This window comes from Oryctolagus cuniculus, chromosome 1 (assembly GCF_051225735.1).
Source record: "Oryctolagus cuniculus isolate XC-2025 breed Fujian yellow rabbit chromosome 1, ASM5122573v1, whole genome shotgun sequence".
Taxonomy (NCBI): domain Eukaryota; kingdom Metazoa; phylum Chordata; class Mammalia; order Lagomorpha; family Leporidae; genus Oryctolagus; species Oryctolagus cuniculus.
In genome coordinates this window covers 235,124,623-235,141,221 of record NC_142867.1, presented here as the reverse complement: position 1 = coordinate 235,141,221, position 16,599 = coordinate 235,124,623, and the positions used below count along the sequence as shown (strand labels likewise).

At 60.9% G+C, this 16,599-nt stretch overlaps 1 protein-coding gene across 7 annotated transcripts in view; it reads left to right on the top strand.

Moving 5' to 3' along the window:
• DDX31 (DEAD-box helicase 31) overlaps positions 1–13,914 on the top strand; it is a 68,619-nt gene extending 54,705 nt beyond the window's left edge. For all 7 annotated transcript variants that reach the window (XM_089321965.1, XM_051835359.3, XM_089321967.1 and 4 more), the window contains 2 exons: positions 61–229; positions 13,148–13,914. In XM_089321965.1, the coding sequence (XP_089178091.1) occupies positions 61–229; positions 13,148–13,319 (341 nt within the window). In that variant the 3' untranslated portion in view covers positions 13,320–13,914. The remainder of the gene's footprint in view (positions 1–60; positions 230–13,147) is intronic.
• Positions 13,915–16,599: the final 2,685 nt, after the last annotated feature.

Here is a 16,599-nt window from a genome sequence, read left to right as displayed (position 1 = left end):
GGACAGCGTAGCCTGGAGAGAGACCCCAGTCCTGACAGTGTCCCCCCACCTTCCCCCCAGCTCTGCAGTCTTTCATCCGCGCCTACGCCACCTACCCCCGGGAGCTGAAGCACATCTTCCACGTCCGATCCCTCCACCTGGGGCATGTGGCCAAGAGCTTCGGGCTTAGAGATGCCCCCCAAAACCTCAGTGTCTCGGCTGGAAAGAAGAGGAGAGCCGGCATGAAGAGGTGAGGCGAGCCGAAGGTGGCCTGTGGCAGGCGGCCGGCGGTCCGAGGGTGTTCGGGGAGCGTGGCACGGTCAGAGCTGCGGGGGGGCTGTGGCCACCCCGAAAGTATCTGAGCTGTGTGTGAAGGCTCCTGGTACAGTGCACGTGGCCAGCTGTGCTGCTGTGGGAGCAAGCTGGGACCAGTGGGGTGAGGGTGCGGGTCCAGGGGCTGCTGGAGCCCAGGCTCCCAGCCAGTGGACCCCGGGGTTGGCCCTGGGCTGGACGCCACACGTCACTCTCCGCGGTGCTGAGGGCCTCCTCTCATCCTGCGCACTGAGGCAGGAGAGTGGGTGTTCCCCTACCCAGAAGGCGTGCGTCCAGGGCCGTCCCGAAGCCCTGGTGAGAGCAGAGCCTGGGTGAGGGGTGTTGGCCTTGGTGGGCTGGGCTCTGGGTCCAGCTTCACAGAGCGGGGGTGGTTCTGTAGAAGGTCTTCTGTCCTCAGAGAAGTGCATTCGGAGCAGCGGGCTGAGCGGGAAGTGGCACAAAGGCCTGCGGTCCCAGGACAAGGACCGCTCCTGCGGGCGTCAACTGCAGACGCACTGACTGGGGTCCCTGGGGGATCCTGCCGTTCCCTGGCCGAGTGTGTGACAGACACGCTCCCCGAGGAGTGCTGGGGACCCCAGCAGCCAGGCAGGGCCAGGTTTCTCTGGCCTGTTCTGGCAGAGGGAGAGGGAGCCCCGTGAGGGAAGTGACCGCTGATCCTGCAGCAAGGGAACCGGGGTTTCAGGTCCGTTCTGGTGAGAGCTCCGTTTGCCTTCATGTCTCAGAGCCCCAGGTCCTGGACTATGAAAGGTTGGAAGAAAATCCCTTTTTGGGGAATCCCCAGGCTTGTTTTGAGAGTCAGAATTAGGGGACCCAGCAGACCCTGCGGGGCCCTGCCCATGACGCTCCCTAGGCAGAATGCCAAAAAGTGGTAGAGTTCAGATCCGGGGACGTCCGTGGCTCAGTGTGTGGGCCTGTACCCACCGGGCTCTTTGTGGTGGCTGTGCACTACCTAATTCTGGTTTCAGTTTTGGGGTTTTATTGTGCTTGCAGTAACGCCTTATAGTGTGGTTCCCGAGGCAGACACCGGCGCTCTCTCCGCATGTGCTGTGCTGCAGTGCCTGGGTGAGAGAGGGCACGCCTGGCGAGATTTCTCTGCCCACCCTTTGCGCTGAGTAGGTCTCCTGCCAGCTCCACTCCCAGGCAGGCACCGTGGCAGCAGAATTCGGGGTCACAGCGCGTGAGAGTTGGGTCCCTGTCTGGATTTGGCTCGCTGCATTGCACATGTTCAGTGCCGGGGAGCGTGCAACAAACCTGACCGTGCTGACGCTCTGGGAAGGTAGGGATGCACTGCCAGACGATCACTGTGGAGACACACATCATCTTAGTTTATTCCTCTCCCTGAAAATAAATGAGTCCTAATGTTTTCTTCTTAGCAGATGATGTTAGGACTGGAGACTTCATTAGCAAGTGTTAACCCAGGCAGCAGCTCTTCAGACTGGGACGTCCACAGCTCCTGCCCAGGTCCTGGAAAGCCAGGCGCAGGCAGTTGGGTGGGGGAATTGGCGACGGCATTGTCCTCACCTTGCGAAGTCGCTAGGGAGGGAGCAACTGCCGCCTCCCGCCTCAGCTGACCCGGGGTAGCAGATGGGCACCAGGACCACTGTACCCCTCTGAGCCGGGACTTAACAGGCTTTATCCAGGGAAGAATGGGCTGATCAGCCGATAAAGAGCATGTTAGATGGTCTGGGGTAGCCTTTGATGTCTGGCTGGCGCGGCGGGAGCCAGAGGGTGAGCGACAGCAGTGTCACAGGATTACTCCGCGCGTGACAATGCCGCTCTCTGTCCTTGCCACGTCGCCACTCCGCTGCGGCCACTTGTCCGTTGTTAGGCCTTTCTCTTGAAGGTGCTTCCTGGCACCTGCCCCCACCTCTGCCTCGCAGACGGGCGCTCGGGGTGCAGCAGGTACCTGCTCTGTTTGGGAGCGCCTTGTCTTTCGGGACAAGGAGTGACTGCGCAGCTGACCCGCGTGGGGACCGGCTAACCGTGGTCGGGGAGGCAGCAGAGGGGATTTGAGGTTTTCCACACCTCAGAGGGCTCAGGCAAGCGCCCGTTGCTGCTCTGAGGGTGGAGCGCGAAGTCCGCTGACGCCCACAAAGTGGGGGGAGCTGTGCTTGCCATTCGAGCCGAAATCGCTCGGCTGCCCCGTCTGTCCTGGGAGAGAGGGCTCCTCGTGCTCGCGGGCTGAGCACAGTCAAGGCCCCACTGCTCTGAGCTGCCGTGCCTCCCGGCCAGGGCGGGCGCTGCCAGATGGCTGTGTAACGTGAGCTCACCTGCGTGCCTGCGGGCCACGCCCATCAGGGGAAGCCAGCCCGCATCGCCTACAGCCCGGAGAGGGAGTGCACGTGGTGTTCAGATGTGAGTCCAGGGCAGCTGAGGTGAGGAAGCCATCGGTGACAGCGGGCGTCAGCCCCGGACTCGACCTCTTCTCAGAAAACTAAATAGATAAGGCCTTCATGATCAGGTATCTGTCGACTGGCACACTCCCCAGCTCACTGCCGTCCCTCTGCACAGAGACACATGGCTGTCAGGGCAGCGCCCGGCCCAGACACCCACAGGCACAGGTGCACCCACAGTGGGTGCCCTTGTGAAATACTGAGCACTTACAGCTCTCGTCACAGAACAGCGTTTTCTCCTGTGAGACACGGTCTTGCTTTGACGCTCAGTGGATTCCGCAGCTCCGGGAAGCAAAGGCAACGTCTGCGTCTTTCGAGGAGACCGAGCGTGGCCCTGGCTGCCGGGAGAGGCCTGCATGTGCGTGCCAGGGTGTCTGTGCATGCGTCTCCACAGGGACAGGTGCCGGGAGCAGGTGTGCCGTGGAGCCCTGGTGCTCTCCCCGTCCGAGGTGGGGCAGGAAAGAAGCCAGTGTCCCCAGGGCCCTGGTGCCCTGCCCTGCGTGGAAGAACCAGGCTGCTGCTGCCAGGCCACCCACCCTGTTGCGGGCGGGTTTCATGCCGAGCCCCAGGGCCTCTCCCTCCCTGGGCGATTCCATTTGCAGCCCCTCCCCCAGCTGCTTCCATCTATGTCTCTGGTGCCACTCGTAGTGCCTGGGAACACCTGGTACATCGTTGTTATCAGTGGTTGGATAATCCTGTTCCCCTATTCACAGCACGCGCGCTCGCTCACTCTTTTTTTTTTTTTTTTTTTTTTTTAAGATTTACTTATTTGAAAGAGTTACAGAGTGGGAGAGGCAGTGGGAAAGAGAGAGAAGACTTCCTTCTACTACTTCACTCCCCAAATGGCCACAACAGCCAGGGTTGGCCAGGCTGAAGCCAGGAGCCGGGAACCCCTTGCAGGTCTCCCACGTGGGCCTGCCTCCTGTTCCTTTAGTGCCTGCTAGGGAAGCATCTGGGCTGCGTCCTAGCTGGGCCACTTGTCTGCCTCTGGGCAAGTCACTCAGTCTCTGTGCCCTCACCTCTCAGGGGGGCTCCTGACACCTCAGGGTTACCGTGGGGATTGTCCCAAGGGGTGAGCGTGACGTTCCGGACAAGCCTGGGAGGCCTGGCCGTGGCACTGATGCCCACCTAATGGCTCCTTTCCCGTGGCCTCCGTCAGCCTTGCAAGGCCCCCAGAACGGAGCGAGGGAGCTGGAGTGTGGCTCTTCTCGCCATGGCAACTTTCCGCACTCTTGAAGTTTTCTGGGCAGGAACAGCCTGGAACGCGGCCCTGGGCCTGCAGGACCGGCGTGCAGAGGCTGCAGCCTCGTCTCCCCTGCAGCGAGGTTCTCGTCCTTAGGAGCCCCTGCTGCCAGCGTTCACGTGGCCTGCACCCCCGTGTCACTCAGTTAGCTGGAGGCACACCTGGAATGCTGCCACAGTGAAGGTGTTCTCGGTCCTGCAGAGGCAGAGGGGCCAGCTCTGCGGTGCTTCCCCGGGCTCCTCTGTGCCCGCTCAGCACCACGACCTCAGCACCTGGGGTCCCTCGGCCCCCCTGGCCTCGCCTCCCCTCAGTTCCAGGCTCAGCCCCTCAGCTAACTGAACCGTGTGTTTGCCTTCCCAGTCTCCCCATGGCCGCTGCACAGCCTGCCTGGGTGCCACATCCTCGCCCATCTGGCCCTGGCCTAGAGCCTCTCAGTGACATCCCTTATGCTGGCGATTGAAGCAACCTCAGACCCATCCTCGCAAGGTCCTCGTGGCCTGCTCCCTCGCTGACCGTGCCCTGGGCTCCCCGGCTGTGGAGCAGGTGCACGCCCTTGTGCCCCACACGGGCCACGCGCTGGCCTGGCGGCCATTCTCCATCTGTCTGCAGTTCCTTAGCTGTGTGGTGGTGCAGAGCAGAAGCCCAGCCTGGGGTCTGCTCACCTTGGTCCCTGGCGCACAGCCGTGCCCGGGAAGTGTCTGAGCGCCGGAGTGGCAACTGGGATGCTCTCGTTCAGAGCGGAAGTGCTGGAAGGAGGCTCCGGTGTGGGAAGTCAGTCCTCCTTCACTGCCTGGTGACCCTGACAGCAAGCCCTGCCTGGTGGGGACCCTGTCTTTGGAGCCCCCTGCACACATGGGTCCATCTGTCCCGAGAACCACTTGGGGGGGTGGCGGCGCCCCCTGCTGGCAGCCGACGTCTTCAGTTCCCTTGGCTTCCCCATAGGAGGCCTGGGCATCAGCCCTACTGAGGAGGAAATGGGCGTGGTCTGAATCACCGTGGCCACCCCTACTCTCCTGAGGCCATAAAAGACATCAGGCAGGGTCAGAGCCCTCACCTGGCCTGAGGACCAGAAAAAAAGTGAGGCCCGTTCACAGGAAGTGTGGGGACAGGTGTGTTTGGTGTGCGAGATAGAATCTGCTGGCTGCTGGGTGAAAATGCAGATGCCCCAGGCCCCAGCCTAGATAGTGGTTTGGTAGTCTAAAGGCATAAAGAATGAGATACAGGTGACCATGAATTTGACCCAGGGACAGCCTTTGGGGACTTGAAGGGACAGGTGCTTGGAGCAGGCAGTAGGGAGTGGTCGACACAGTGGGGTGCCAGCGAAATAAGACGACTGAGGTCTAAAGGTGACTCAGAATTAGTTCATCGTGTGCAGTGCAGGGCCTGGATGAGCAGGCCCGTGAGCCCGGGGACGGGGAGCAGACACCAGTGACCTGTCGGCCTGGGACAGGGACCTTCGGGGCAGCTGCACTGGGTTCTTCTGAGAGAGGAGGGCCGGCTGCCTTGTGAGTCCCCCTGTCGATTGTCGGCTCCCCCTACGCTGTGTTCATGGCCACTCCAAAGGGTGACACCCCAGTGTGGGGCTCACCCCGTCCCCTAGGGTCCCCGCTGTGAGGCCACTCTCCCGGCCTCCCCTCCTCCGCAGCCAGGTACCATGGGCCCTGTCTCACAGACTCTGGCTGAATTGCAGCTGTGCACACACTGCTTTTTTTACATTTGGCTTTGTGCTTCTACCGCTGTGTTTTCTGCCTGACACCGTGCAGTTACCAGCTCCTGCCTCCTCGTGGAGCACCCCGCTTGTCCCCACCCGGCTAATGAGGCGATTAGAGGGATTTCACAGTGACCCTGAGCTTCCTCCACACCTGGGCCACCTGCAGACAGCAGGAACCACAGGGCGCACCTTCAGTCACACGGTCAGGGCTGACAACAAAGCACAGGAACCCAGCCAGCCTCTCCTGGGAGGATGCTGGAGACGGTCTCGCCCGCTGCTGGTGCAGTCCAAGTGCTGGAATTAGAAGATGCGGCTGCCTGGCACGAGCCGGCTGATACCAGATGAGGCCGCATGCAGCAGGAATCCCCGCTCCTCATTCGGTTGTCCTTGCTGTGAGCTCCTTCAGGCCATGTCACTGGAGAAAAACTCCTGGTTCTCGCACTGCGGCTTCTGTCGCCGAAGCGCGTCCTGCATCGGAGCCAACTTCTCTCTTGTCTTCTGGCCCAGCTCCGCGTTCACTGAGCCCTTCCTGTGTAGGAGGGTGTCCTCACAGCCTCTTTCTTTTTTTAAAGATTTCTTTATTTGAAAGGGAGAGATGCAGAGAGAGAGAGGGCAAGAGGTCTTCCATGCGCTGCTTCACTCCCCAGGTGGCCACAATGGTCAGAGCTGGGCTGATCTGGAGCCAGGAGCTTCCTCCAGGTCTCCCACATGGGTGCAGGGGCCCAAGCACTTGGACCATCTACCGCTTTTCCAGGCTATAGCAGAGAGATGGATTGGAAGTGGAACATCCGGGACTGGAACCCACGCCCATATGGGATGCCAGCACTGCAGGCAGCGGCTTGACCCGCTACACCACAGCACCGGGCCCCACAGCCTCTTTGTTTTAACTGTGCCAGAGCCTCTCCTCTGGCCGACCTGTGTGTCAGATTCTTCATCCTGGTCCCGGTGCTAGAGCAGCAGTCCGAATTGTGGGTAAGGGTTTCCCTGTGTAACAGGAAGAGGCTGCCCTCTAGGGCTTTGGTGCCCTCCGCACGCTGAGACCTCGAGGCCCCGATGCTTAGCCTCTGCCCCTGCCAGTTGGGAACGCCACTGGCTTCGAGAATCAGTGCTGGGTGCAGCCACAAGTCTGTCTGCACCCACAGAGCCTGCGGCCAGACCTGCCCGTGCTCTCCAGCAAGGCTCAGCTCGCACCTCTGAGGCCCTGAGAGCTTGACAGAAACCACACGTTCCTCCTCATTCGGGGACTGGAGGGGACGTTGTCGCCCGCTAGCTGAGTCTTCCTCAGCGCCTTGGTGGAGCCGCGGAGCGCTGGCCGGGGCCTCAGCACCCCGGTGCCCGCTCTCACTCTGCGGCCTCCTGTCCCTAGCTGCCCTCCAGCCTGCCGTGACCCTGGCTCCTTCCCCCGCAGCCAGAGGCTCCCAGGCCAGAGAGATGCTCCTGACCAGTCCTCTGTGCCTGTCCCCCTGTCAGTCAGCACCAGAGGGAAACACTTACCGAATGAGACTTGGAGCCAGAGGCAGAGAGGTTCCTGATACGCGAAAATCAAAATACTAAGAGATTTCAGCAAAACTCCATTTGTTTGGTTTCTTTTTTTTTTTTTTTTTTTGACAGGCAGAGTGGACAGTGAGAGAGAGAGATAGAGAGAAAGGTCTTCCTTTGCCGTTGGTTCACCCTCCAATGGCCGCCGCGGCCGGCACGCTGCGGCCGGCGCACTGCGCTGATCCGATTGCAGGAGCCAGGAGCCAGGTGCTTTTCCTGGTCTCCCATGGGGTGCAGGGCCCAAGCACCTGGGCCATCCTCCACTGCACTCCCTGGCCACAGCAGAGGGCTGGCCTGGAAGAGGGGCAACCAGGACAGAATCCGGCGCCCCGACCGGGACTAGAACCTGGTGTGCCGGCGCCACAAGGCGGAGGATTAGCCTAGTGAGCCGCGGCGCCGGCTGGTTTCTTTTCTTAAAATGAATGTACTTGCTGGTTTTTAATTATAATATGTGCTCATTATAAAGATTCAAGAAATAGAGAAAACCTTCAAAATTACTCAAGAAGGGGGTTGGTGCTATTGGCGTAGCCAGTAAAGCCGCCGCCTGCAGTGTCAGCATCCCATATGGGCACTGGCTTCAATCCTGGCTGCTCAGTTTCCAATCCTGCTAACGCTCCTGGGAAAGCAGTAGAAGATGGCCCAAGTGCTTGGGCCCTGCACCCACATGGGAGACCCAGAGGAAGCTCCTGGTTCCTGATCAGCCCAGCGCTGACCATAGTGGCCATTTGGGGAGTGAACCAGCCGATGGAAAACCCTCTCTCTCTCTCTCTCTGTCTCTCTCTGTCTCTCTCTCTCTGCCTCCACCTCTCTGTGACTCTGCCTTTGAAATAAATATTTTAAAAAGAGAAACCCCTGCTCATGGGCCACAGTCCAAATCCACCTCAGTGCTTAGGCACCCTTGAGCCCTCCTCTGCCCACGCTGTGCGCGTGTGGCTTTTGGGAGCGTCTGCGATGAGCAGTCGTTTGTCTAGAGTTAGGTCACTAGATCAGGCGCTTTGTCTTCACGCAAGTGTCTGGGCACTGATTCTCGGGATCTGAAAGGATGCAGCAGTGACCGACCCTAAAGCCGCAGAGCGTGAGAGAAAGTAGTGACGGCCCGCGTGACCCCTGACTAAAGTGGAGGAGCAAGCCCCGCCCATCGGCCTCACCCAGGAGGGTCCCCCGAGGTGGGAGGAGGCCCCGCGGCCCCTGCTCCAGCGGTCGTCCCAGCAGGGTGTATTGGTGGGCTAACTCGCCTGTGGTTTCACCTGGCTGGCAGTGCGAGTAGTCCCGCCTGGTGCCGAGGGGGTCCCACAGCCTTCCCTGATCTGTTGCTTAGTGACTGCAGGATTGCAGGAAGCCTGTCTGGGAGGGGCTGGGGCACGTGGGGTGGCAGGGAGGCTGGCAGGTTCCTGGAGGGTGCAGCTGGCCGGGGAGGCTTGCGTGCCCCTCCCGGGCCCCCGTGTAGAGGGTCGTCCTCCCATCTGTACTGTGGGCCTCAGAACAAAAAGAGGGGGGAACGTGGCTCCCGTGGGGTGGCCCTTGTGACGGTAGCTGAACCCCACGGGCCTGCCCCAAGGTTCTCCCACCTTTGGAAGAGGTCTGGGTCTGGGCGGTGTGGACCCTGCCTGCTCCTAGACCACCAGGAGCCTCTGAGCTGGGGGCTGGCAGAGGACACCGGCAGGGTAAGGTGACGCGGGCGCCAGCCGAAGGAGAGCTGGCCGGCTTAGGCGGTCCTCCCCTGTGGTGGCCCTGAGGTCCCCCTCGGACACTCCTCTCGACACACCCACAGGGTGGGCCTTCCTCTGCTGGCCTGATCTGGGAAGGGACAGGTCCTGAACCCCCATGAAAGGGGCGTGTGTGTGTGTGTGTGTGTGTAGGTGCACCCCGGGCGTGTGTATGTAGGTGGACCTGGGTGTGTATGTGTGTGTGTGTGTAGGTAGACCCCAGGGGCATGTGTGTGTGTGTAGGTAGACCCCAGAGGTGTATGTGTAGGTGTACCCCAGGGGCGTGTATGTGTGTGTAGGTGCACCCCAGAGGCGTGTGTGTGTGTGTGTGTAGGTAGACCCCAGAGGTATATGTGTGTGTAGGTGCACCTCAGGGGCCTCTGTGTGTGTGTGTGTGTGTGTGTGTGTGTGTGTGTAGGTAGTCCCCAGGGGCCTGTGTGTGTAGGTGGACCCTGGTTGTGTGTGTGTGTGTGTGTGTGTGTAGGTAGACCCCAGGGGTGTGTGTGTGTGTAGGTGCACCCCAGAGGCGTGTGTATGTAGGTGGACCCTGGTTGTGTGTGTGTGTGTGTGTGCGTAGGTGCACCCCAGGGGCGTGTGTGTGTGTAGGTGCACCTCAGAGGCCTGTGTATGTAGGTGGACCCTGGTTTGTGTGTGTGTGTGTAGGTAGACCCCAGGGGCGTGTGTGTGTGCGTGCGTGTGTACCTGCCCCATGGAGGTTGTGCCCTGCGGACTGTGGCTCTGGTCAGTCGTGGCCGGCAGACTGCCGGTGCTTTCTGAGTGCCCTTGACTGGAGGAGCGTCTGCGGCCTGCCCTGCTCTGGCCAGCTGTGTGCCAGTCACCAGGTGAGGTTCTGGTTATCTGTTTTGCTTCCACAGTAGCAGGAGCAGTCACTGAAGAGCGGGAGCTTATGCTAGGGGGAATATGTCCTCGGAAGTTTTGCATATTTTGAAACTCGTGTTGTTACATCTAGAATTAGACACGTTGTGAGTGCCCAGCCTCAGACAAGGGGAAGAAGAACCCTTCCTTCCTGTCAGACCTTTTCACTCCGTCTGTCAGTTGGCCTGACTAAAATAAACGACAGGCACGGGAAGTGGCGGCCTTCATTTGGAACAGGCTGAGTGCCCCTCGCGAGGCCTGTCTCTGCCACCTCCCGGCTCTTCAGAAGGGGTGAGTGCCGTCCCCAGGGCCCCACGGGCGGGCCTGACTCCCGCGGGCCGGGGGCATCTCTGGGCCTCGTCTCCTCCTATCCAGCTCTGACTCACCCCACGCCGGCCGCCAGTGCCCAGCGCTAGCTGCGACTCCCTCCTCTCACCCCGCGCCGGCCGCCAGTGCCCAGCGATAGCTGTGACTCCCTCCTCAGAGAATTAGGAACGCTGTTCCTCAGTGTCACCCCCTTTTGTAGATGAAGCAGCTGAGGACACAGCCCGAGTCACCCCTGCCCTGTCGTCGAGCTGTGAGTGTGAGTGACAGCAGCTTCTGACCCAGCGTGGCCCTCCGCCCGTGCCATCCCCCGCAGCTGCCCCGTGCAGCCACAGAGGACTGCCCCCTGCAGATCCTGGTCCTGTCCCAGCCTTGGCCCCCTGTGCCTTCCGGTCAGCTTCCAGTCAGCCTGCCCTGCGAATGGCTCTCTACCTCTGCACAGCAGCCTGGTGGGCAAGCGAAGGCTCTGAGTCCCTCGACCTGGGTTTGTGTGTTGGCTTCTGCACATGCTGGACCCATGGGCTCGGACAGTGACGCGTCCTTATAACAGAGGAGTTAATGTCCCTGCCTTGGTGGGCATGGAGGGGAGGAGGGGAGGAAGGGGAGGGGTGGAGGAGATGAGAGAGGGAGTGGGGGAGGTGAGTGGGGGGTGGGGGAGGTGAAAGGGTAGGGGTGGAGGAGGTGGGAGAGGGGAGTGGGTGTGGAAGAGGTGAGAGGAAGTGAGGGGAGATGATAGAGTGGGGGTGCAGGAGGTGAGAGAGTGGAGCTAGAGGAGGTGAGAGAGAGGGTGGGGGTGGAGGTGAGAGAGAGGAGTTGGAGTGGAGGAGGTGAGAGTGGGGGGTGGAGAATAGAGGTAAGAGTGGGGGGTGGAGGAGGTGGGGGGAGTTGGAGTAGAGGAGGTTAGAGTGGGGGTGGAGGAGGTGAGAGAGGGGAGTTGGAGTGGAGGAGGTGAGAGTGGGGGGTGGAGAGGAGTTAAGAGTGGGGGGTGGAGGAGGTGGGGGGAGTTGGAGTAGAGGAGGTTAGAGTGGGGGAGGAGGAGGTGAGAGAGGGGAGTTGGAGTGGAGGAGGTGAGAGTGGGGGGTGGAGACTAGAGGAGGTAAGAGTGGGGGGTGGAGGAGGTGGGGGGAGTTGGAGTAGAGGAGGTTAGAGTGGGGGTGGAGGAGGGGAGTTGGAGTGGAGGAGGTGAGGGGGTGGAGGAGGTGAGAGAGGGGAGTTGGAGTGGAGGAGGTGAAAGATAAAGGGGGGTAGAGGAGGTGAGAGGGTGGGGGTGGAGGAGGTGGGAGAGGGGAGTGGGGGTGCAGGAGGTGAGAGAGGAATTGGGTGGTGATAGAGTGGGGGTGCAGGAGGTGAGAGGGGAGTTGGAGTGGAGGAGGTGAGAGTGGGGGTGGAGGAGGTGAGAGTGGAGGTGAGAGAGTGGGGAGTGGAGAAGGTGAGAGAGTGGGGATGGAGGAGGTGAGAGGGGGGAGTGGAGGAGGCGAGAGTGGGGGGAGTGGAGGAGACAAGAGGGGGGAGTGGAGGAGGTGAGAGAGTGGGGGTGGAGGAGGTGAGAGTGGGGGGTGGAGGAGGTGAGAGGGGGGAGTGGAGGAGGTGAGTGGGGGGAGTGGAGGAGGTGAGAGTGGGGGGTGGAGGAGGTGAGAGGGGGGAGTGGAGGAGGTGAGAGTGGGGTTGGAGGAGGTGAGGGGGGGTGGAGGAGGTGAGAGAGTGGGGAGTGGAGGAGGTGAGAGTGGGGGAGCGGAGGAGGTGAGAGAGTGGGGGTGGAGGAGGTGAGAGGGGAGTGGAGGAGGTGAGAGTGGGGAGTGGAGGAGGTGAGAGTGGGGGTGGAGGAAAAAGGGGAGAGTGGAGAAGGTGAGAGGGGGGGGTGCAGGAAGTGAGTGGGGGGAGCGGAGGAGGTGATGTGCCAGGTCACCTCACAGGGACCCAGGAAGGGCTTGGCTGTGGGTGTCTGGTCTCAGTGACCAGTCGGTGTACACAGTGCACCCTGCACTGCACTGACCCCCGAGCCCCCGTCTTGCGGCCCAGCACAGGTCGCCGGCTTCTTCCGTAGGGACAGCGGGGAGCAGTGCCGAGCGGCTGCTGCCTGGGCGCCGTTTTAGCCCAGTCCTGCTGGGATTCTGCACTCCACGGCGTCACCCTGTTCGAGTTGCTGGGTTCTGACAGCTGCAGGGGGGTTATACCCTGACAGCACAGCAGGGCCCACGCCACGCGCTGTTAGAATTCCGTGACTCTCGCCTCCTGAGATGCTGCCCGTCCTGGCTTGAAGGAGTCTGTGAGGCGGGAGTCTGTGAGGCGGCGTGGGTTTGTCAGTGATTGTGTCGTCGTTTTGGTTGAAATCTTGTCCTAAGACACGTCATACTCTGCGGTTTTCATAATCATTCTTCTCGTGTGTGATTGAACTACAAATCGCCCCTCTGATCTCCCATCAGATGGTAAGGCTGCTGTCTGGTGCGCACGTGCTGTGACGCGGCACCTTTGGCGTGTTAGTGGGCGCTGGGGCAAGGAGACACCTCCCTCTGGAGCCCGCTCCATGGAGAGCTCTCGGCCTGGGTCTGCCCAGAGACTGGCGCCCACACCCTGGTTTGAGAGTGTGCGGTATCTGGGCCGATGGCCTGGCCCTTGTGGTTGGAACCCGGGGTGTGGGGCTGCTGGGGAGCTCAGTGGGCGCCAGCAGCCGCCCCGGCAGCCCCACACCCTCCCGCTGCGGGAGGTGGGCTTCCCCATCCTTCAGCAAGCTGCGGTCTCGCGCACCTGGTTTGCCGCCGGAGTAGGAGGGTGTGTAGCTCTTACTTTCCCATGAAAACAACACAGAACAAAGCCTCACTTTTAAAAATGCCATGATATTTTGCCACCGTTATGAAAATCTGTCAGCGCAGTATCTAATCTTCTGGTGCATAGAATATCAAAACAAGCCCCATTGAAGGGATTGTGCCTCTGTTAATACAAAAATGTCAGCCGCGCGGGCTCGGAACCAGCTGCCATCCGCCTCTTCCCAGACCGGAGCGCAGAGAATAACAGTCTCTTCCCCTGCGCTGTCCCTGTTCTCCAGGCCTGCCCTTGGGAAGGAGACCCAGAGCAAGCGCCGCCGCCTGGCTGAGATCCTGCGCTCCGAGTACTCCAGTGGTTTGGAGACTGTGGCTGCCAAGGTCACCGGGCAGGACAGACACGGAGGGAGGAGAGCCGGCAGCCTCGGCCGTGGGAGACAGAAGCGCTCTCCGTGAAAGCGGAGCCCCGGGAGGGCCTGGGCTGGCACCGGCGTCTTGTGGAGCCCCCTGCAGGAGCGGGCTCGGCGGCCTGGCCTCTGACACTCTGAATCCCCCGCGGCAGGGGTCCTGATGGAATCCTGGGGCAGGGGTCACCAGCCAGCCCTCCAGAGATGGCTGATTCTGTCACCTGCATCCAGGAGAGACGCCTGTGCGGCAGCCTGGACGGCCTGACCCGCCCTGCAGCCCTGTCCGTCAGTCAGCAAGGCTGGGGCAGGTTAGCAGCTGGAGCTGAATCTGCACGTAAGGGGCGAGTCAAGTCCCAGGAGCTCTGTCGCAGAGAACCCAGGGAGTGTTGTGACCCGGGCCAGCGCATCTGCCGTGGGAGCCCGGCACGCGTGCCCTGCCACGTCCACGTCCACGGGAGCCTCTGATTCCCCCGTGCCTCCGCTCTGTGCCCCCCACCGAATCCCGCCTGGTCTTGAGAGGGGTCTGGGGTCTTTGTGCTGTGACCTGACCCCAGCTGCCCCACTGCCATTGTGTTTTCTGGAAAGCTTGAAAGGAGCCCCCTGGAGACCCTTGATTCCCCAATAAATGTAAGATTTGGACCCCAGCGGAGAGGGAGCCTTGCCCCATGCAGCCCTCCGGGGTTAGAGATTAACCTCCCCACCGCCCCCAAGAGGACTTGGGCTGGCTGGGAGGCGGCAGTGAGGGCGTGTCCCTCTGCCCCCGGGGCGGGGCGGGGCTGCTGGCTTCAGCTGGTGAAATTCATAATACTGAAACACCCGCAGCCCGCGTCAGACGGACTTGGGGCGCACCTGCCACCTTTCTCTCACTTTGCTGTGTAATAGTGGGTCACACGATTTGGATGAGAGAAGGAGGCATCAAACTTGGGAGAAAACCCAGCTGTGTGACAAACAGGATCGATGCCAGTGATTGGAGCCGATCCAAGAGAGATTTTCTCCCTGCCCCACCCCCACCATGGCACATTCCACGTTCCTGGAGGGAACAGTGCTGGAACCCGGCCAAGCGGAAGTGGCTCCAGTTCTGAGGCTGGAACTCACCCACCGCGAGGGTTCCTGGCCATAGACCCTGTGAGCCTGCCTCTCAGTAAAATCAGTAATTTGCACCAGTTAATAAAGAAACGTGGGTTAGCAGGTTCTGGGTGAGAACTATCTAAACTTAAGTAACCGTCAAATAAACCTCTTTCTTATTATGGCTCTTGACAGATTACACATTTCAGACATCAATTAGGCAAAGCGTTAGCCCAGTTCCACCGCACACATTCTAATTTTGTGTGTGTTTTTAACCAGGCTTCCTCTTCTTAGTCCCAAACTTGCCCATTTCTCTGTTTCCATGAGCTTGGCTCTCTACTGAAACCAGGGAGTTTGGACTGTAATAAATGGGCCGCTGAGCCACCTCCTTCTGCCCGCCCTGTGGAAGGGCCTTGGGTTCTCACGAGCCCGCCGGGGGCCGGGATCCCAGATCCCTGGCCGGCAGTGATTAAGTCAGAGCTGATGGCGGCGAGCTGCACCGTCCACCCTTAGAGCAGCCAGAGCTCAGCAAGAGGCCTTTCGGCTACAGCCCAGTGGGTTCTTTTGATTTTCACTTTCCCTCTGAAGTGAAAGGGAAACAGGTTTGGGGAAGAGTGGAGGTGGGGCCTCTGAAGATGCACCCCGAACTGCCCGTGGGTCAGCCCTGAGTCCTTGGGTGCCATTAAAACCCAGCCACCGTGTCCTGAACGGCCCCCAGGGCCCTCGCCCCCATCCCCGCCTGCTTCCCAGGGCTGCTGCGTGGAGCCGCACTGCTTTTAAACCTGGCTGCCCCCGCCCGTAGAGTGAGGTTGGGACCCAGGAAGAGACCCCTTGGTGCCTGGCCTGTTGAGCCTGGCGTCCTCACCACCACCCGTCTCTTGAAGGAGAACTCGCCCAGCCCCGGGGTTGAGAGCAGAGAAAGCAGTGTAGCCTTCCAAGGGGATAGGAGCCGAGGGCCACCTCGCCGCACAGGTTGTGGGGTTATTATTACAGCCGGCGAGGCGTGTGCAGGACAATTTAAAATATTGTAATTATCAACTTGTCGGGAAACCTTGTTCTTCATTAATGTAAGAGACGGAGCCGCCTCGGCGGTACAAGGACGATTACATAGTTGGGACTGTGTCTGCGATTTACACTGGCGCTGTGTAAATGTGAGGCCGCCCGCACTTGCACAAAATGAAAAGCACACCAGTGCAAGTTGTCCTTTGATAGATTTTTAATATGATTTTAAAGAGTTTTGTTTGGTCTCATTCTTATTCAATGAGATTAATTTAAAGCACTTATCCCCTGGGTTTAAGTCAATCCATGTAGGATTTGGGCAGGGTTTGTTGCATGGGGGGTTTTGTTTGCAGGAGGCTGTGAGAGACTCCTTTCCCACTTCATTAACCCTGAGTTGGGGACGGGCCCCGGCCCCGGCCCCCGCCGTAGCCCGAGCTGGGGATTTACTGGCCCCTTTCACATGCAAAAGGACTCCGTCGCCGAGGGGCTGCTCGACTTAATTAGCTGCTGTGCATTTTGCAAAATTAGAATAATACCCTCGCCCGCCCGAGAAAGAAAAGCTTGGGGGTGGGGAGGAAACTGTAGCAGCCAGGCAGTGGGGCTGGGCTCCCCGGGGTGGGGGGCGAAGGTCTCCACAGCCCACCCCATGCCACCACCACCAGGCTGTCCTGCCCCTAACCTCCCAGCCTTGGGCGCCGCTGCCTCCTCCAGGGTCGGAGAGCTGCAGGTGGTGCGTGCGCGGGGGAGCACCTGCGCCCCCCTCCCCAGGGAGGGCGGGTCTCAGGAGGTGACCTTGGCCCTTTTATCGGGGGCCTGAGACTGAAACCCCCTCCCCCGACCCTGGAGCCAGGGCTGGGGCCGACGAAGGGAGGGACTGCGCTGATCGCGGTTTCCAGCCCCCGCCCCTGAAGGGGGAAGTGAGAGGCAGGACCCGGGGTGACCCCAGGTTCGCAGAGAAGGCGCCCCGGTGCCGCCTTGGCGTCCGCACTCAACGTCGGTCGGCAACCCGAGCTCGGGCAGGGGAGGGCGGGGAGGATGGGGGAGCGGCCTCGAAGCCCATCTGTCGGCCCGAGCCCGGCCGGCCGGTCACCAGCTGCCGGCGCCCTTGTCGCGGCCAGATGAGTCGGCTCAGCCGGGGCACCGAGGCCCAGCCCGCCGCCGGGGGAGGCAGGGCTCTGACCCCCGCCCTCTCCCGCCACCGGCCCTCGGGACCGCACGGAGCAGGAGGAGGAGCGCAGCGCGCTCTCATTACAGAGATGGGAAAA